Source organism: Oncorhynchus nerka, linkage group LG7 (assembly GCF_034236695.1).
Source record: "Oncorhynchus nerka isolate Pitt River linkage group LG7, Oner_Uvic_2.0, whole genome shotgun sequence".
Classification (NCBI taxonomy): Eukaryota; Metazoa; Chordata; class Actinopteri; order Salmoniformes; family Salmonidae; genus Oncorhynchus; species Oncorhynchus nerka.
Genome location: NC_088402.1, coordinates 20,810,917 through 20,833,215, shown reverse-complemented (window position 1 = coordinate 20,833,215; position 22,299 = coordinate 20,810,917). Strand labels below are relative to the sequence as shown.

The window sequence follows — 22,299 nt, the reverse complement described above, 5'->3', positions numbered from 1 at the left end:
ACCTACTTTACCTCTACATGCTTTAGCTACTTTACCTCTACATGCTTTACCTACTTTACATGCTTTGCTACATGATTTACCTACTTTAATTTCTACATGCTTTACCTACTTTACCTCTACATGCTTTACCTACTTTACCACATGCTTTAGCAAGCTCTACATGCTTTACCTACTTTACCTCTACATGCTTTACCTACTTTACCTCTACATGCTTTACCTACTTTACCTCTACATGCTTTACCTACTTTACCTTCTACATGCTTTACCTACTTTACCTCTACATGCTTTAGCTACTTTACCTCTACATGCTTTACCTACTTTACCTCTACATGCTTTACCTGGGCAAGCTCTACATGCTTTACCTACTTTACCTCTACATGCTTTACCTGGGCAAGATCTACATGCTTTACCTCCTTTACCTCTACATGCTTTACCTACTTTACTTTACATGCTTTACCTACTTTAACTCTACATGCTTTAGCATGCTTTACCTGGGCAAGTTCTACATGCTTTACCTACTTTACCTCTACATGCTTTAGCTACTTTACCCTCTACATGTTTTACCTTTACCTCTACATGCTTTACCTACTTTACCGCTACATGCTTTACCTACTTTACCTCTACATGCTTTAGCCTTTACTTTACCTATTTTACCTCTACATGCTTTACCTACTTTACCTCTACATGCTTTAGCTACTTTACTCCCACTTTACCTCTACATGCTTTACCTTTACTTGCTTTACCTACTTTACATGCTTTACCTACTTTACCATTTTTATTCTTTACATGCTTTAGCTACTTTACCTCTACATGCTTTACCTGGGCAAGCTCTTGCTTTACCTCTTTACACATGCTTTAGCTACTTTACCTCTACATGCTTTACCTACTTTACCTCTACATGCTTTACCTACTTTACCTCTTACATGCTTTACCTACTTTACCTCTACATGCTTTACCTTTACCTTGCTCTTTACATGCTTTACCTACTTTACCTCTACATGCTTTAGCCTACTTTACCTTCTACATGCTTTACCTACTTTACCTCTACATGCTTTACCTACTTTACCTGCTTTACATGCTTTACCTACTTTACCTCTACATGCTTTAGCTACTTTACCTCTACATGCTTTACCTACTTTACCTTTACATGCTTTACCTACTTTACCTCTACATGCTTTACCTGGGCTTTAAGTCTCTACATGCTTTACCTACTTTACCTCTACATGCTTTACCTTTACTTTACCTACTTACATGCTTTACCTACTTTACCTCATGCTTTAGCTACTTTACCTCTACATGCTTTAGCTACTTTACCTCTACATGCTTTACCTACTTTACCTCTACATGCTTTAGCTACTTTACCTCTACATGCTTTACCTGGGCAAGCTCTACATGCTTTACCTACTTTACCTCTACATGCTTTACCTACTTTACCTCTACATGCTTTAGCTACTTTACCTCTACATGCTTTACCTACTTTACCTCTACATGCTTTAGCTACTTTACCTCTACATGCTTTACCTGGGCAAGCTCTACATGCTTTACCTACTTTACCTCTACATGCTTTACCTACTTTACCTCTACATGCTTTAGCTACTTTACCTCTACATGCTTTACCTACTTTACCTCTACATGCTTTACCTACTTTACCTCTACATGCTTTAGCTACTTTACCTCTACATGCTTTACCTATTTTACCCTTACATGCTTTACCTACTTTACCTCTACATGCTTTAGCTACTTTACCTACATGCTTTAGCTACATGCTTTACCTACTTTACCTCTACATGCTTTACCTACAACATGCTTTAGCTACTTTATGCTTTACCTACTTTACCTGCTACATGATTTACCTACTTTACCTCTTACATGCTTTACCTAATTTACCTCTCCATGCTTTACCTGGGCAAGCTCTACATGCTTTACCTACTTTACCTCTACATGCTTTAGCCACTTTACCTCTACATGCTTTACCTACTTTACCTCTACATGCTTTACCTACTTTACCTCTACATGCTTTACCTACTTTACCTCATGCTTTACCTACTTTACCTCTACATGCTTTACCTGGGCAAGCTCTACATGCTTTACCTGCTTTAGCTACTTTTTACTTTTACATGCTTTACCCACTTTACCTCTACATGCTTTACCTACTTTACCTCTACATGCTTTAGCTACTTTACTTTGCTTTACCTCTACATGCTTTACCTACTTTACCTCTACATGCTTTAGCTACTACCTACATGCTTTACCTCTACATGCTTTACCTACTTTACCTCTACATGCTTTACCTACTTTACCTCTACATGCTTTACCTACTTTACTCTACATGCTTTACCTACTTTACCTCTACATGCTTTACCTACTTTACCTCTACATGCTTTACCTTTACATCTACATGCTTTACCTGGGCAAGCTCTACATGCTTTACCTTTTACCTACATGCTTACCTTTACTACATGCTTTACCTACTTTACCTTTACCTCTTTACCTCTACATGCTTTACCTACTTTACATGCTTTAGCTACTTTACATGCTTTACCTACTTTACCTCTACATGCTTTACCTACTTTACCTCTACATGCTTTAGCTACTTTACCTACATGCTTTACATGCTTTACCTACTTTACCTCTACATGCTTTACCTACTTTACCCTCCACATGCTTTACCTACTTTACCTCTACATGCTTTACCTACTTTACCCTCTCTGATGCTTTTACCTACTTTACCTCTACATGCTTTACCTACTTTACCTGCTTTACCTCACTTTACCTGCTTTACCTACTTTACCTCTACATGCTTTACCTACTTTACCTGGGCACATGCTTTACCTACTTTACCTCTACATGCTTTACCTACTTTACTCCACATGCTTTAGCTACTTTACCTCTACATGCTTTACCTACTTTACCTCTACATGCTTTACCTATTTTACCTCTACATGCTTTACCTAATTTACCTCTACATGCTTTACCTGGGCAAGCTTATACATGCGTTACCTACATGCTTTACCTACTTTACCCTACATGCTTTACTACTTTACCTCTACATGCTTTACCTACTTTACCTCTACATGCTTTACCTACTTTACTCTACATGCTTTACCTACTTTACCTCTACATGCTTTAGCTACTTTACCTCTACATGCTTTACCTACTTTACCTCTACATGCTTTACCTACTTTACCTCTACATGCTTTACCTAATTTACCTTTACCTGGCACTCTATGCTTTAAGTACATGCTTTACCTACTTTACCTCTACATGCTTTACTACTTTACCTCTACATGCTTTACCTACTTTACCTCTACATGCTTTACCTACTTTACCTCTACATGCTTTACCTACTTTACTTTGCTTTACCTACTTTACATGCTTTACTTTTACCTACATGCTTTACCTCTACATGCTTTACCTACTTTACCTCTACATGCTTTAGCTACTTTACCTCTACATGCTTTACTACTTTACTACATGCTTTACCTACTTTACCTCTACTTTTATGCATGCTTTACCTACTTTACCTCTACATGCTTTACCTGGGCTTTACCTCTACATGCTTTACCTACTTTACCTCTACATGCTTTACCTGGGCAATGCTTTACTACTTTACACATGCTTTACCTACTTTACCTCTACATGCTTTACCTACTTTACCTCTACATGCTTTAGCTACTTTACCTCTACATGCTTTACCTACTTTACCTCTACATGCTTTAGCTACTTTACCTCTACATGCTTTACCTACTTTACCTCTACATGCTTTACCTACTTTACCTCTACATTTAGCTTTACCTACTGCTTTACTTACATGCTTTACCTACTTTACCTCTACATTACCTTTTACCTGCTTTAGCTACTTTACCTTCACATGCCTGGGCAAGCTCTACATGCTTTACCTACTTTACCTCTACATGCTTTACCTACTTTACCTCTACATGCTTTACCTACTTTACCTCTACATGCTTTACCTACTTTACCTCTACATGCTTTACCTACTTTACCTCTACATGCTTTAGCTACTTTGCTTTACCTCTACATGCTTTTTACCTACATTTTACCTTTACCCTACATGCTTTACCTACTTTACCTCTACATGCTTTACCTACTTTACCTCTACATGCTTTACCTACTTTACTCTACATGCTTTACCTACTTTACCTTTGCTTTACCTCTTTACATGCTTTACCTACTTTACCTCATGCTTTACCTGGGCATGTTTTAGCTTTACCTCTACATGCTTTACCTACTTTACCTCTACATGCTTTACCTACTTTACCTCTACATGCTTTACCTACTTTACCTCTACATGCTTTACCTACTTTACCTCTACATGCTTTACCTACTTTAACTCTACATGCTTTACCCACTTTACCTCTACATGCTTTACCTACTTTTTACCTCTACATGCTTTTAGCTACTTTACCTCTACATGCTTTACCTGGGCAAGCTCTACATGCTTTACCTACTTTACCTCTACATGCTTTACCTACTTTACCTCTCTACATGCTTTACCTACTTTACCTCTACATGCTTTACCTACTTTACCTCTACATGCTTTACCTACTGCTTTACCTAATTTACTTTACATGCTTTACCTACTTTACCTCTACATGCTTTAGCTACTTTACCTCCATGCTTTTACAAGCTCTGCTTTACCTACTTTACCTCTACATGCTTTAGCTACTTTACCTCTACATGCTTTACCTGGGCAAGCTCTACATGCTTTACCTACTTTACATGCTTTACCCACTTTAATTTACATGCTTTACCTACTTTACCTCTACATGCTTTACCTACTTTACCTCTACATGCTTTACCTACTTTACCTCTACATGCTTTACCTTTAATTCTACATGCTTTACCTACTTTACCTCTTTACATGCTTTACCTACTTTACCTCTACATGCTTTTACACTTTACCTCTACATGCTTTACCTACTTTACCTCTACATGCTTTACCTACTTTACCTCTACATGCTTTACCTACTTTACCTCTACATGCTTTAGCCTACTTTACCTCTACATGCTTTACCTACTTTACCTCTACATGCTTTACCTACTTTACCTCTACATGCTTTACCTACTTTACCTCTACATGCTTTACCTACTTTACCTCTACATGCTTTACCTACTTTACCTCTACATGCTTTACCTACTTTACCTCTACATGCTTTAGCTACTTTACCTCTACATGCTTTACCTGGGCAAGCTTACTTTACTCTACATGCTTTACCTACTTTACCTCTACATGCTTTACCTACTTTACCTCTACATGCTTTACCTACTTTACATGCTTTACCTACTTTACCTCTACATGCTTTACCTTTACCTCTTGCTTTACCTCTACATGCTTTACCTACTTTACCTCTACATGCTTTACCTGGGCAAGCTCTACATGCTTTACCTACTTTACCTCTACATGCTTTTACCTCTACATGCTTTACCTACTTTACCTCTACATGCTTTACCTACTTTACCTCTACATGCTTTACCTACTTTACCTCTACATGCTTTAGCTTTTACATGCTTTACCTGGGCAAGCTACATGCTTTACCTACTTTACCTCTACATGCTTTACCCACTTTACCTCTACATGCTTTACCTACTTTTTACCTCTACATGCTTTACCTACTTTACCTCTACATGCTTTACCTACTTTACCTTTACTACATGCTTTACCTACTTTACCTCTACATGCTTTAGCATTTACCTCTACATGCTTTACCTGGGCAAGCTTACATGCTTTACCTACTTTACCCCTTACATGCTTTACCTACTTTACCTCCACATGCTTTACCTACTTTACCTCTACATGCTTTACCTACTTTACCTCTACATGCTTTACCTACTTTACCTCTACATGCTTTACCTACTTTACCTCTACATGCTTTACTACTTTATTGCTTTACCTACTTTACCTCTACATGCTTTACCTACTTTACCTCTACATGCTTTACCTACTTTACCTCTCTACATGCTTTACCTACTTTACCTCTACATGCTTTACCTACTTTACCTCTACATGCTTTAGCCTTTACCTCTACATGCTTTACCTACTTTACCTCTACATGCTTTACCTACTTTACCTCTACATGCTTTACCTAATTTACTCACATGCTTTACCCACTTTACCTACTTTACATGCTTTACCTACTTTACCTCTACATGCTTTAGCTACTTTACCTCTACATGCTTTACCTACTTTACCTCTACATGCTTTAGCTACTTTACCTCTACATGCTTTACCTGGGCAAGCTCTCTACATGCTTTACCTACTTTACCTCTACATGCTTTACCTACTTTACCTCTACATGCTTTAGCTACTTTACCTTTACCTCTACATGCTTTACCTACTTTACCTCTACATGCTTTACCAAGTTCTACATTTTACCTCTACATGCTTTACTTTACCTCTACTTTACCTTTACCTCTACATGCTTTACCTACTTTACCTCTACATGCTTTACCTACTTTACCTCTACATGCTTTACCTACTTTACCTCTACATGCTTTACCTACTTTACCTCTACATGCTTTACCTTTACAATGCTTTAGCTTTAACTACATGCTTTACTTTACTTTTTTACCTCTACATGCTTTACCTACTTTACCTCTACATGCTTTACCCACTTTACCTCTACATGCTTTACCTACTTTACCTCTACATGCTTTACCTGGGCAAGCTCTACATGCTTTACCTACTTTTACCTCATGCTTTACCTACTTTAATTCTACATGCTTTAGCTACTTTACCTCTACATGCTTTACCTACTTTACCTTTACTACATGCTTTACCTACTTTACCTCTACATGCTTTACCTAATTTACCTTTTACATGCTTTACCTGGGCAAGCTACATGCTTTACCTACTTTACCTCTACATGCTTTACCTACTTTACCTTTTACATGCTTTACTACATCTACATGCTTTACCTACTTTACCTCTACATGCTTTACCTACTTTACTGCTTTACCTCAAGCTTTACTACATGCTTTACCTTTACAATGCTTTACCCACTTTACTACATGCTTTACCTACTTTACCTCTACATGCTTTACCTACTTTACCTCTACATGCTTTACCTACTTTACCTCTACATGCTTTACCTTACTTTACCTCTACATGCTTTACCTACTTTACCTCTACATGCTTTACTTTACCTTCACATGCTACTTTACCTCTACATGCTTTACCTACTTTACCTCTACATGCTTTACCTACTTTACATGCTTTAGCTCTTTACATGCTTTAGCTACTTTACCTCTACATGCTTTACCTACTTTACCTACTTTACTACATGCTTTAGCTACATGCTTTACCTACTTTACCTCTACATGCTTTACCCACTTTACCTTTACATGCTTTACCTACTTTACCTCTACATGCTTTACCTACTTTACCTCTACATGCTTTACCTACTTTACCTCTACATGCTTTACCTGCTTTACCTGGGCAAGCTTCTACATGCTTTACTTTACTTTACCTCTACATGCTTTACCTACTTTACCTCTACATGCTTTACTACTTTACCTCTACATGCTTTACCCACTTTACTTTACCTCTTTTACATGCTTTACCTACTTTACACTTTACTACATGCTTTACCTACTTTACCTCTACATGCTTTAGCTACTTTACCTCTACATGCTTTACCTACTTTACCTCTACATGCTTTACCTACTTTACCTCTACATGCTTTAGCTACTTTACCTCTACATGCTTTACCTACTTTACCTCTACATGCTTTACCTACTTTACCTCTACATGCTTTAGCTACTTTACCTCTACATGCTTTACCTACTTTACCTCTACATGCTTTACCTACTTTACCTCTACATGCTTTACCTACTTTACCTCTACATGCTTTACCTACTTTACCTCTTTACATGCTTTACCTACTTTACCTCTACATGCTTTACCTACTTTACCTCTACATGCTTTACCTACTTTACCTCTACATGCTTTACCTACTTTACTCTACATGCTTTACTACTTTTACCTCTACATGCTTTACCTGGGCTTTACCTCTACATGCTTTACCTACTTTACCTCTACATGCTTTTTACCTACTTTACCTCTACATGCTTTACCTACTTTACCTCTACATGCTTTACCTACTTTACCTCTACATGCTTTACCTACTTTACCTCTACATGCTTTACTCTACTTTACCTTACATGCTTTAGCTACTTTACCTCTACATGCTTTACCTACTTTACCTCTACATGCTTTAGCTACTTTACCTCTACATGCTTTACCTGGGCAAGCTCTACATGCTTTACCTACTTTACCTCTACATGCTTTACCTACTTTACCTCTACATGCTTTACCTACTTTACCTCTACATGCTTTACCTACTTTACCTCTACATGCTTTACCTTTACTTTGCTTTACCTCTACATGCTTTAGCTACTTTACCTCTACATGCTTTACCTACATTTTACCTACCTCTACATGCTTTACCTACTTTACCTCTACATGCTTTACCTACTTTACCTCTACATGCTTTACCTACTTTACCTCTACATGCTTTACCTACTTTACCTCTACATGCTTTACCTACTTTACCTCTACATGCTTTACCTACTTTACCTCTACATGCTTTACCTTTTACACTTTACCTCTACATGCTTTACCTACTTTACCTCTACATGCTTTACCTCCTTTACCTACCTCTACATGCTTTACCTACTTTATCTACATGCTTTAGCTACTTTATGCTTTACCCACTTTACCTCTACATGCTTTACATGCTTTACCTTTACCGCTACATGCTTTACCTGGGCAAGCTCTACATGCTTTACCTACTTTTACCTCTACATGCTTTACCTACTTTACCTCTACATGCTTTAGCTACTTTACCTTTGCTTTACCTCTACATGCTTTACCTACTTTACCTCTACATGCTTTACCTACTTTACCTCTACATGCTTTACCTTTTGCAAGCTCTACATGCTTTACCTACTTTACCTCTACATGCTTTACCTACTTTACCTCTTACATGCTTTACCTTTACTTTACCTAAGTTACATGCTTTACCTACTTTACTCTAAATACATTTACCTCTACATGCTTTACCTACTTTACCTCTACATGCTTTACCTACTTTACCTCTACATGCTTTACCTCCTTTACTTTACTACTATCTATGTCTCCATATTGCCTACTTTACCTCTACATGCTTTACCTACTTTACCTCTACATGCTTTATCTACTTTACCTCTACATGCTTTACCTACTTTACCTCTACATGCTTTACCTACTTTACCTCTACATGCTTTACCTACTTTACCTTCTACATGCTTTACCTACTTTACCTCTACATGCTTTACCTAATTTACCTCTACATGCTTTACCTCTTTTTTACCTAAACATGCTTTACCTACTTTACCTCTACATGCTTTACCTATTTACCTCTTTACGACTTTTACTGCTCTACATGCTTTAGCCTTTACTTACATGCTTTACCTATTTACTATTACATGCTTTACCTACTTTACCTCTACATGCTTTACTACTTTACCTCTAAACATGCTTTACCTTGGTTGAATTAATCAATATTATGCTTTACATCTAAACTTTACTTTACATGCCTTTACCTACATGCTTTACCTTTAAACAAAATGCTTTACCTTTGTTTACCTCTAAAACCCCAACATGCTTTAGCTACTTTTGGTACCTCTACATGCTTTACAATATACTTTACCTATACATGCTTTAGCTACTTTACCTCTACATGCTTTACCTGGGCAAGCTAGAAGAGTATGCTTTAAACTACTTTACCTTACATGCTTTACCTACTTTACCTAAAATCATGCTTACAAAACATCAAAGATGTTTTACCTACTTTACCTCTACATGCTTTATACTTTACCTACTGCTTTACCTGGGCAAGCAATCTACATGCTTTACTCTACTTTACCTTACATGCTTTACTACTTTACCTCTACATGCTTTACCTACTTTACCTCTACATGCTTTACCTACTTTACCTCTACATGCTTTACCTATTTTACCTCTACATGCTTTACCTACTTTACCTCTACATGCTTTACCTATGTTTAACTCCTACATGCTTTACCTACTTTACCTCTACATGCTTTACCTACTTTACCTCTACATGCTTTAGCTACTTTACCTCTACATGCTTTACCTACTTTACCTCTACATGCTTTACCTTTACCTTTTTACCCACTTTACTCTACATGCTTTACCTACTTTACCTCTACATGCTTTACCTACTTAACATATACATGCTTACATGCTTTACCTACTTTACCTCTACATGCTTTACCTACTTTACCTCTACATGCTTTAGCTACTTTACCTCTACATGCTTTACCTACTTTACCGCTACATGATTTACCTACTTTACCTCTACATGCTTTACCTAATTTACCTCTCCATGCTTTACCTGGGCAAGCTCTACATGCTTTACCTACTTTACCTCTACATGCTTTAGCTACTTTACCTTTACATGCTTTACCCACTTTACCTCTACATGCTTTACCTACTTTACCTCTACATGCTTTAGCTACTTTACCTCTACATGCTTTACCTGGGCAAGCTCTACATGCTTTACCTACTTTACCTCTACATGCTTTACCCACTTTACCTCTACATGCTTTACCTACTTTACCTCTACATGCTTTACCTACTTTACCTCTACATTCTTTACCTACTTTACCTCTACATGCTTTAGCTACTTTACCTCTACATGCTTTGCCTACTTTACCTCTACATGCTTTACCTACTTTACCTCTACATGCTTTAGCTACTTTACCTCTACATGCTTTACCTGGGCAAGCTCTACATGCTTTACCTACTTTACCTCTACATGCTTTACCTACTTTACCTCTACATGCTTTATCTACTTTACCTCTACATGCTTTACCTACTTTACCTCTACATGCTTTACCTACTTTACCTCTACATGCTTTACCTACTTTACCTCTACATGCTTTACCTACTTTACCTCTACATGCTTTACCTCCTTTACCTCTACATGCTTTGCCTACTTTACCTCTACATGCTTTACCTACTTTACCTCTACATGCTTTAGCTACTTTACCTCTACATGCTATACCTACTTTACCTCTACATGCTTTACCTACTTTACCTCTACATGCTTTAGCTACTTTACCTCTACATGCTTTACCTACTTTACCTCTACATGCTTTACCTCCTTTACCTCTACATGCTTTACCTGGGCTGTTTACAAACAAAACCAAAGCATGCGCAACTTTGGGGCAGGACAGATGAGATTGGCTTACAATCAAAAGATTATTGACAACATCTAAACCATATTTCCTCTCCAAATCTTAATTGAAAACATCAATAAAGTTACCCAATATGCACTGTTGTTTCTCAAATATATTGTTACAGTTGTTGGTTAGCTAGCTGGTCCAAAATAGGGAGGGATTGTGAAACTACTTGTGTTTGTTCCTTGATTTACATTGGCCATTTTGTCGGTTTTACTATCTAATGTCTTCCATATTGCCAAATCTCCTCATCTGCTTGCATGCGCGTCCCCTATTAAGGTGTTTTGGTACTTCCATTATGCACTATGCTTTTCTGCACGCTTACTGTTCCACAGGTCAATATAGTCTACCTGTCTAAAGGTCTATCCTGCCCTCTATCCACCATTCATAGTGACAATAGTGATAGGTGGATCGTTTGTCCAGATCTGCAATCGGCTAACTAGCAATCATACCACAGATTAAATCATTCACATCTGCACAGATTTTCAATATAAATCCACAAGATAGAAGAGTAGCTGATAGGCAGGGGAGAGGCCAGTGTGTCATTGCGCTTGGATTTATTTATCTGTATGTACGATTTTTACTGCTCTAAGGATATAATTATTGTTGATAACCTTATTTACTATTATGTAGTGATTTCTTGTTCACTCTTTATGAGGTGCACACTGCACAGAATACCATAAGCATTATCACTGAATTATCACAGTGACTTATTGTAATATTTGTTTATGTGTCAATTATCCCGAGAGGGATTGGTTGCCAATCAATCAATCAAATGTATTTATAAAGCCCTTTTTACATCAGCCGATGTCACAAAGTGCTATACAGAAACCCAGTCTAAAACCCCAAACAGCAAGCAATGCAGATGTAGAAGCACAGCGATTTGACACTAAATAAAATAGGCTACCTGTAGGCTACCTGCGCACATTCATCCACTCCACTCTAATATAATTCCAGCATCCAAACTGCGCCACAACCTTTTGATTAATGGAAAGAGACAAAATGCCCCAAAAATCTGTTACAAAACATCAAAGAGTTTAATGACATTCAGAGATTGCCAAACCAAGCCTTGGATACTGAGTAGGAAGGGATGTATTTTCAGCTTGTCGAGAATGAACATTCTCTACTTGATTGTGGTGTTGGAAAAACAAACATGACGATAAGCGCTCGAAGTCGGTAGTCGTTATGCAGTTATTCATTGCTTATTGGATGTGTGTGGTGCATTTGCACAGAAACTAGTTTGTGGAAAATTTGTTGCATATATTTTTTTATAATTATAAATATAACATCAAGATTTTAAAAATCTGATTTCCCCCTAGTTGATTATTGTTTGTAGTTGGCTTTGATCGTAGTGTAATGAGACAGGCAGGGAAAGTGAGCTCGTCCCCCCTCCCTTAGTATAGTCGTGCATAAGTAAAAACACCTCAAAACAAGACATGGTATTACAAACTGTAATTACACAAATGTTCTAACAAATTACCATTATACATAATACCCTTTGCATCTCATGAATAATAAATGAGGCTGATATCTGCAGAGTTTCATGATCATAAAGTAACAAAAGGCAAAGACAGTGGCATTTGTGCTATAAGGTTTTTATAACTGGTTTTCCATGCCATCTGACCATTGGGTTTAAGTAAAGTATGATGAGGGTTGGCAAACAAGTGGGGATGCATCCAGCAAGCATGCTCACTCACTCACTCTCGCTCCCTCTCTCTCTCGCTCACTCACTTCACTCACTCTTGCTCTCTCTCACTCACTCACTCACTCACTCACTCACGCACGCACGCACGCACGCACGCACGCACGCACGCACGCACACACACACACACACACACACACACACACACACACACACACACAGAGAGAGAGAGAGACAGACAGAGACACAGATACACACCAGCCAACCAACCTCTGCCATTCATAGAAAGTATCTGCAGAGCGTCAGTCATGGCTGAAAGGTCTTCTGGCTTTTAGGTCATCCATGCCTCTAGTTGCCAAACTGAACCAATTAGTGATTAACGGATTAGTGAACTACATCAAATTCATTTCTCTGATTTTCTCTATGCGTTGAAAACCAGCACAGCAAAATGTATTGCAGTTTATCTAATACTTTGAGACAATGCATGGTATTTTATCAAGTTAAAACACATTTACAGAACAAATCCTGTACAATTTGGTAAAAAATTACAGTAATATATAAATTGCATTACAGTAATAAACACAGGAAAAAGTAATTTAACAACAAGTATTTACAGTACCAGTCAAAGGTATGGACACACCTACTCATTCCAGAGTTTTAATTTATTTGTACTATTTTCTACATTGTAGAATAATAGTGAATACGTCAAACCTATGAAATACACATATGGAATCATGTAGTAACCAAAAAAGTGTAAAACAAATCAAAATATATTTTAATTTTTAGATTCCTCAAAGTAGCCACCCTTTGCCTTGATGACAACTTTGCACACTCTTGGTGTGCAACTTTGCACTCTTGATGACAACTTTGCACACTTAGCTTCACGAGGTAGTCACCTGGAATGCATTTCAATTAACAGGTGTGCCTTGTTGATTTGTTGATTTGTGGAATTTCTTCCCTTATTATTGCGTTTGATCCAATCAGTTGTGTTGTGACAAGGTAGGGGTGGTATACAGAAGACAGCCCTATTTGGTAAAAGACCAAGTCCATATTATGGCAAGAACAGCTCAAATAACCAAAGAGAAATGACAGTTCATCATTACTATCTTGTCACAACACAACTGATTGGCTCAAACGCAATAATAAGGGAAGAAATTCCACAAATCAACAAATCAACAAGGCACACCTGTTAATTGAAATGCATTCCAGGTGACTACCTCATGAAGCTAAGTGTGCAAAGTTGTCATCAAGAGTGCAAAGTTGTACACCAAGAGTGTGCAAAGTGTCTTAAAGTAATGATGAACAGGACATTTCAAGAACTTTGAAAGTTTCCTAAAGTGCAGTCGCAAAAACCATCAAGCGCTATGATGAAACTTGCTCTCATGAGGACCGCCACAGGAACGGAAGACCCAGAGTTGCCCCTGCTGCAGAGGATACGTTCAGTAGAGTTACCAGCCTCAGAAATTGCAGGCCAAATAAATGCTTCACAGAGTTCAAGTAACAGACACATCTCAACATCAACTGTTCAGAGGAGACTGTGTGAATCAGGCATTCATGGTCAAATTGCTGCAAAGAAACCACTACTAAAAGGACACCAATAAGAAGAAGATACTTGCTTGGGCCAAGAAACACGAGCAATGGACATTAGACCGGTGGAAATCTGTCCTTTGATGAGTCCAAATTGAAGATTTTTGGTTCCAACCGCCGTGTCTTTGTGAGACACAGAGTAGGGGAACATATGATCTTCGCATGTGTGGTTCCCACCGTGAAGCATGGAGGAGGTGTGATGTGTGGGTGCTTTGCTGGTGACACTGTCAGTGATTTATTTAGAATTCAAGGCACACTTAACCAGCATGGCTATCACATCATTCTGCAGCGATACGCCATCCCATGTGGTTTGCGCTTAGTGGGACAGTCATTTGTTTTTCAACAGGACAATGACCCAAAACATACCTCCAGGCTGTGTAAGGGCTATTTGACCAAGAAGGAGAGTGATGAAGTGCTGCATCAGATGACCTGGCCTCCACAATCACCCAACCTCAACCCAATTGAGATGGTTTGTATGAGTTGGACCGCAGAGTGAAGGAAAAGCGGCCAACAAGTTCTCAGCATATGTGGGAACTCCTTTAAGACTGTTGGAAAAGCATTCCAGGTGAAGCTGGTTGAGAGAATGCCAAGAATGTCTTCACTATTATTCTACAATGTAGAAAATAGTAAAAATAAAGAAAAACCCTTGAATGAGTAGATGTGTCCTTATTTTTGTTAATAAGAAGCTGAAAATGTACTCACCACCATGAAAGATATCAAAAGCCAGTAGGAGCTTTTTAACCCCATACTGTCTGGTCCCAGCCAAGTCTGTGGAGACAGAGAAGAGAAGGGAAGAAAAACATTCTAGCGGAAAATTGGATTAACAAACAGAACCAGGTTGTTGTCTTGAATCACGATTAGGCAGCCTTGAGGGTTGAGAACAGCACAACATTCTTTACTCTTGAATACACTGTAACAGTGGTTCCCATATTGAATGTTCCGGGGAAATTCAAGTTTTTCTGTCCCGGGTTGTGGTGTGAGTGTGAGGGTGAGTGTGAGTGTGTGTGTGTGTGTGTGTGTGTGTGAGGGTGAGTGTGTGTGTGTGTGTGTGTGTGTGTGTGTGTGTGTGTGTGTGTGTGTGTGTGTGTGTGTGTGTGTGTGTGTGTGTGTGTGTGTGTGTGTGTGTGTGTGTGTGTGTGTGTGTGTGTGTGTGTGTGTGTGTGTGTGTGTGTGTGTGTGTGTGTGTGTGTGCGCGCGCGCGTGTGTTTGCATTCATGTGTGTGACTGACAAAAAAAGTTAATGATCGTTCAAAAAGAGATGGAGAGAGAGAGGAGGAAAACTGGAGCGAGAGAGAGAGAGGAAGAAAACTGGAGAGAGAGAGAGGAGGAAAACTGGAGAGAGAGGAGGAAAACTACAGTGTGAGAGAGAGGAGGAAAACTCCAGTGTGAGAGAGCGGAGGAAAGGAGGAAAACTACAGCGAGAGAGAGAGGAGGAAAACTACAGTGTGAGAGAGAGGAGAAAAACTGGAGAGAGAGGAGGAAAACTACAGTGTGAGAGAGAGAGGAGGAAAACTACAGTGTGAGAGAGAGGAGGAAAACTAGAGAGAGGGAAAACTACAGTGTGAGAGAGAGGGGGAAAACTACAGCGAGAGAGAGAGGAGGAAAACTACAGTGTGAGAGAGAGGGGGGAAACTACAGTGTGAGAGAGAGGGGGAAAACTACAGCGAGAGAGAGAGGAGGAAAACTACAGTGTGAGAGAGAGGAGGAAAACTGGAGAGAGAGGAGGAAAACTACAGTGTGAGAGAGAGAGGAGGAAAACTACAGTGTGAGAGAGAGGAGGAAAACTAGAGAGAGGGAAAACTACAGTGTGAGAGAGAGAGGAGGAAAACTACAGTGTGAGAGAGAGGAGGAAAACTACAGCGAGAGAGAGAGGAGGAAAATTACAGCGAGAGAGAAAGGAGGAAAACTAGAGCGAGAGAGAGGAGGAAAACTACAGCGAGAGAGAGGGGGAAAACTACAGTGTGAGAGAGAGGGGGAAAACTACAGTGTGAGAGAGAGGAGGAAAACTACAGCGAGAGAGAGAGGGGGAAAACTACAGTGTGAGAGAGAGGAGGAAAACTACAGCGAGAGAGAGAGGAGGAAAATTACAGCGAGAGAGAAAGGAGGAAAACTAGAGCGAGAGAGAGGAGGAAAACTACAGCGAGAGAGAGGGGGAAAACTACAGTGTGAGAGAGAGGGGGAAAACTACAGTGTGAGAGAGAGGAGGAAAACTACAGCGAGAGAGAGAGGAGGAAAATTACAGCGAGAGAGAAAGGAGGAAAACTAGAGCGAGAGAGAGGAGGAAAACTACAGCGAGAGAGAGAGGAGGAAAACTCCAGTGTGAGAGAGAGGAGGAAAGGAGGAAAACTACAGCGAGAGAGAGGAGGAAAACTACAGTGTGAGAGAGAGGAGAAAAACTGGAGAGAGAGGAGGAAAACTGCAGTGTGAGAGAGAGAGGAGGAAAACTACAGTGTGAGAGAGAGGAGGAAAACTAGAGAGAGGGAAAACTACAGTGTGAGAGAGAGGGGGAAAACTACAGCGAGAGAGAGAGGAGGAAAACTACAGTGTGAGAGAGAGGGGGGAAACTACAGTGTGAGAGAGAGGGGGAAAACTACAGCGAGAGAGAGAGGAGGAAAACTACAGTGTGAGAGAGAGGAGGAAAACTGGAGAGAGAGGAGGAAAACTACAGTGTGTGAGAGAGAGGAGGAAAACTACAGTGTGAGAGAGAGGAGGAAAACTAGAGAGAGGGAAAACTACAGTGTGAGAGAGAGGAGGAAAACTACAGTGTGAGAGAGAGGGGGAAAACTACAGTGTGAGAGAGAGGAGGAAAACTACAGCGAGAGAGAGAGGAGGAAAATTACAGCGAGAGAGAAAGGAGGAAAACTAGAGCGAGAGAGAGGAGGAAAACTACAGCGAGAGAGAGGGGGAAAACTACGTGTGAGAGAGAGGGGGAAAACTACAGTGTGAGAGAGAGGAGGAAAACTACAGCGAGAGAGAGAGGAGGAAAATTACAGCGAGAGAGAAAGGAGGAAAACTACAGCGAGAGAGAGAGGAGGAAAACTACAGCGAGAGAGAGGGGAGGAAAACTACAGCGAGAGAGAGAGGAGGAAAACTACAGCGAGAGAGAGAGGAGGAAAACTAGAGCAATAGCAAGAGAGAGAGAGAATGATATCGATCGAGGCTGACAACACAAGAGGCAGACAAAAATAGTTAATGCTAGTTAATCATTGTATTGTCAACAGTGGTGCTTCTTTCTCAGGTTGAATGGCTGGACTGCCATGCCTGGGAGTTAGATTAGAATTCCCCTCAGGTCTCTTTACATTGGCCCTGCAGATCCCTATTGTAAACCCATTACGCCAATTAGTGCACTACTGTTAGCTTTCCACACCTCACTGGGGCTCCACAACAGGTTCCACTGTCAGTTGATAGACATACATCAGTAAGCATGTCATTGTGACTGGCTTTGGAGGTCGGAGGGGGGCTGGGGGAGTGTGTTCATTCTTAGAGGAGAAAGAACTGGAGAGGTGATTAAGCACTGCATTAATGTTGCTGTGCTTAAGCACTTAATTATTCTAGTGTGTTACTTAAAAACCTATCAGCCCTATATGAACATTATTGATGTGACATAATAAACTGTGGCTTACTGGTGGCTAAGGAGCAGTGTAAGGAAAGGAAATTATATCAGTACAAGTGCATTCGCTACCGTACACCCTGAAAATACATCCTCAGAACAGGCATGGTCATCTGAACAGCTTGGAGTAGAAGTTACCTGTAGGCACATATCTATGATCAGCATAACCTCCCGGAATCAGCAAAAGAAACAGTCAAACTGACCACAGATCAGTGCCTAGGTGGAACTCCCGCTGAGCACAGACAGTTAAAGCCCCTGTTCGTCTCTGCATGCCAGCTCCAGCTCCTACCCCTGCCAGATGGCTGACGGCAGTGCCACACAGAGAACAAGATACTTATCTGCTGCTGGCATGGCTTACCCACCCCGCCTGTGAAATGGTGCACAGAGAGAAATATGGGAATAGGTGGGTGTTACAGAAAAATGCCAGTGTACATTTCTGTGGCACCCAGTCAAGGGAAGGAAGGAAGGAGAGAAGGGCGGGGATTGTAATGTATGTGCGAGGTCTACCTTTTTACCTTGATCCTGATCCTGTGTTACTACTGTGAGGCAGTGTCCCTCAGGCTAGCAAGTGTTGGGTCGTTGTTCCAAAGGCACAGTGTTAATGACAAACTTTTATGGGCTATCAATTCTATACAGGAACACCTCTGATACTGTTTATAAGCCATACATTTATAATTCAAGACTTCAAGGGAACAGAGACAGTTGTAGCTTAAAGAGCAAGTTTTTCATGTAATCGTCATTTTGGAGAAAATTATGGATATTTGAACGTGACAATGTAGTGTTGCCCGTAATCTCGGTTAATCCAGAACTAAAGTCTCACCCAATTGTTAAAATGCTAGATTAAATTGTGATTTGTCCAACGCACTGGAACTAGTGCTGCTCATGCATCCTGTTGTATCATGACAGATCTACGGAACCATTTCGGTTTACGCAATCTGTCCACATGAGATTTTGTTGCCAGAAACGAAAACTTTGGGGACACATTGACCTGTGGAGAATTTGGAGAAAAGCTGAACTTCATTTAAGGACACAGTCCACGAAGTATACCGCAGGGAACAACCAGAGGGACTAGCCTTAAAAAGTAGTGAAACTCAAACCAACAACTACATAAATCAAATGACAGCAGTGGAAGAAGATAGATCGTAAATGGGTCCGAGCCTGAGAAACTATTAAGAAACCAGTAACTAGCTGTTTGAATTCACACTCAGTATTCACGCTCAGTCGAGCGTCGTTCGTTTTCTTGGATCTTTGTGTGTTTCTCAAATAGCACCTGTTTCCCTATTTAGTGCACTACCTGCCTCAGACAGCCCTCTAAGACGTGCAACACATTAGGGAGAGAACTCTATTACAGAAATTGAGTTTTAACAAGAAGTATGACAGCCTAGTCAACATCAATACTGATATCTGTTGACTAAAATTGGACATAAGTGAATTGCAAACCATTATAGTCAACAGTGATCAGGTCTTTGGACAAAGACAGAATGAGAAACACTATAGGCTTTATGGATATAATGTAATGTAATATAATAATATATAATAATATAATGCAATATTATAATATAATAATATAAAATAATAATATTATGAAGTAATATAATATAAAAGTATTATAATGTAATATAATGATTTAATAATATAATAATGTAATATCATATAATAATATATTAATATCATATAATAATATATTAATATAATATTATAAAGTCATATAATATTATAATGTAATATAATGATTTAATCATGTAATAATATAATAGGATTTAATATCATATCATATAATAATATAATAATATGAAATAATAATATAATGTAATATAATATGATAATATAATACTGTAATATAATACTATAATGTAATAATCATAATAATAATCATAATAATATCATATCATATAATAATATAATATGATAATATCATATAATAGTGCAATATAATACTATAACACAATAATCATAATAATGTAATAGAATAATAGAATAATATCATATAATAGTACAATATAATATAATAATATCATATAATAATCATAATAATCATAATAATAACACCATATAATTTAATAATATCATATAATAATATCATATAATAGTACAATATAATTATATAACATAATTATAAAATGTAATATAATATGCATGTTTGGGATGCTCTGGATCTAGGTGTATGGCAGGGTGTTCCAGTTCCAGACGATTTCCAGCCACTTCACACAGCCGTTGAAGAGGAGTGGGACAACATTCCTCAGGCCATAATCAACAGTCTGATCCACTCTGTGAAGAAGATGTCATGCTTCCTGAGGCAACTGGTGGTCGCACAAGATACTGACCCACTCCCCATCTTTTTTTTAATGTGCATATCTGTTTTCCCAGACATGTGCAATCCATAGATTAGGACCTTATGAATGAATTTAATTGACTTATTTTCTTATATGAATTGTAACTCCCTTAAAATCTTTTAAATTGTTGCATCTTGCATTAATATTGTTGTTCAGTTTATATCGGAATATGTGTGTTGACTAGATACACTTCCTAGGGACATCCTGAGAGTCTCTCTCTCTCTCTCTCTCTCTCTCTCTCTCTCTCTCTCTCTCTCTCTCTCTTTCTCTCTCTCTCTCTCTCTCTCTCTCTCTCTCTCTCTCTCTCTCTCTCTCTCTCTCTCTTCTCACTCTCACTCTTTCTTTCTCTTTCTCTCTAAATCGCTCTATGTCTGTCTATCTCTCTCAATCTCTCGCTATTTCTCTCTCAACAAAATAGTTTTTCCCAGGATGAGTTTGAACAGTACTATCCACTCTGTCTTAATAAATAAATAATGTGCTTTCCGTTCTGCATGAGCCTTAATATCTTAGGCACACATTAGGTAGTTAACCCCAGCCTAGTAGGCTTTTCCCCAGACTATAGTTGATTTAACTCTCTGGGCATGTTTCTCTTCCAGCTGGGGAATTCACAGTGCTACAGTATTTCTGCTTAACCCATTATCTCAGTAGCTCAACAACCTCTACACAGAGATATATGGAAACCTTAATGGGCAATTATCTGTGCCATTGACAAGTGTGGTATGTAAAGTTACAATACTGTGAATGGACATACAACTGAGATGCGGCTCTGTGTGTGTAATTCCCATGCAGAGGACAGAGAAAGGCACTCACTAGCTGGAGAGTCCATCTATAATAAGATGGCACTTTAGAGTAGCAGTAGCAGTGTACCAGGCACATCGCTGGGGAAAGGATGGTGATGTGGATCAAGTGGGCTACAAGGGTTATGTGTAGAGGGGTAGGGACCTCTCCAGAGCCACTTAGGCTAAATGTTTGGTTTTTACAAATGTGAGGACTAGATTAGGAGAGAAGAACACGACAGTAAAGAGAATAAGATGCCGAAGTTTTATATGTGAGAAAATCTGACCAGCGATCTCTCAGGAAGAAAAGGACTTTATTGGCATGAGAAACATGTTTACATAGCCAAAGCAAGTGAAATAGATGATAAACTAAAGTGAAATCAACAATTTAAAAAATATTACACGCACAAAAGTTCCAAAAGAATAAAGACATTTCTAATGTCATATTATGTTTATATACCAGTTGTAAATGAGAACTTGTTCTCAACTAGCCTACCTGATTAAATAAAGGTGAAATAAATAAATACAGTGTTGTAACGATGTGCAAAAGGAAAAATAAATAAACATGAATATGGGTTGTATTTACAATGGTGTTTTTTCTTCAATGGTTGCCCTTTTCTTGTGGCAACAGGTCACAAATCTTGCTGCTGTGATGGCACACTGTGGTATTTCCCTTATAGATATGGGAGTTTATCAAAATTGGACTTGTTTTCTCGAATTCTTTGTGTGTCTGTGTAATCTGAGGGAAGTATGTGTCTCTAATATGGTCATACATTTGGCAGGAGGTTAGGAAGTGCAGCTCAGTTTCCACCTCATGTTGTGGGCGGTGTGCACATAGCCTGTCTTTTCTTGAGAGCCAGGTCTGCCTTCTCAATAGCAAGGCTATGCTCACTGAGTCTGCACATAGTCAAAGCTTTCCTTAATTTTGGGTCAGTCACAGTGGTCAGGTATTCTGTAACTGTGTATTCTCTGTTTAAGGCCCAATAACATTCTAGTTTGCTTGTTAATTCTTTCCTATGTTTTAAGTAATTATATTGTGTTGTCTCTTGATTTGGTTGGGTCTAATTTTGTTGCTGTCCTGGGGCT

At 38.9% G+C, this 22,299-nt stretch overlaps 1 protein-coding gene across 1 annotated transcript in view; it reads right to left on the bottom strand.

The window, feature by feature from the left end:
- The window catches only part of LOC115122636 (calcitonin gene-related peptide type 1 receptor-like), a 134,625-nt gene that overhangs the window by 76,352 nt on the left and 35,974 nt on the right, over nucleotides 1–22,299 (bottom strand). Inside the window, exon 2 of the mRNA XM_065020309.1 lies at nucleotides 15,197–15,262. Within this exon, the coding sequence (XP_064876381.1) occupies nucleotides 15,197–15,241 (45 nt within the window). The 5' untranslated portion in view covers nucleotides 15,242–15,262. The remainder of the gene's footprint in view (nucleotides 1–15,196; nucleotides 15,263–22,299) is intronic.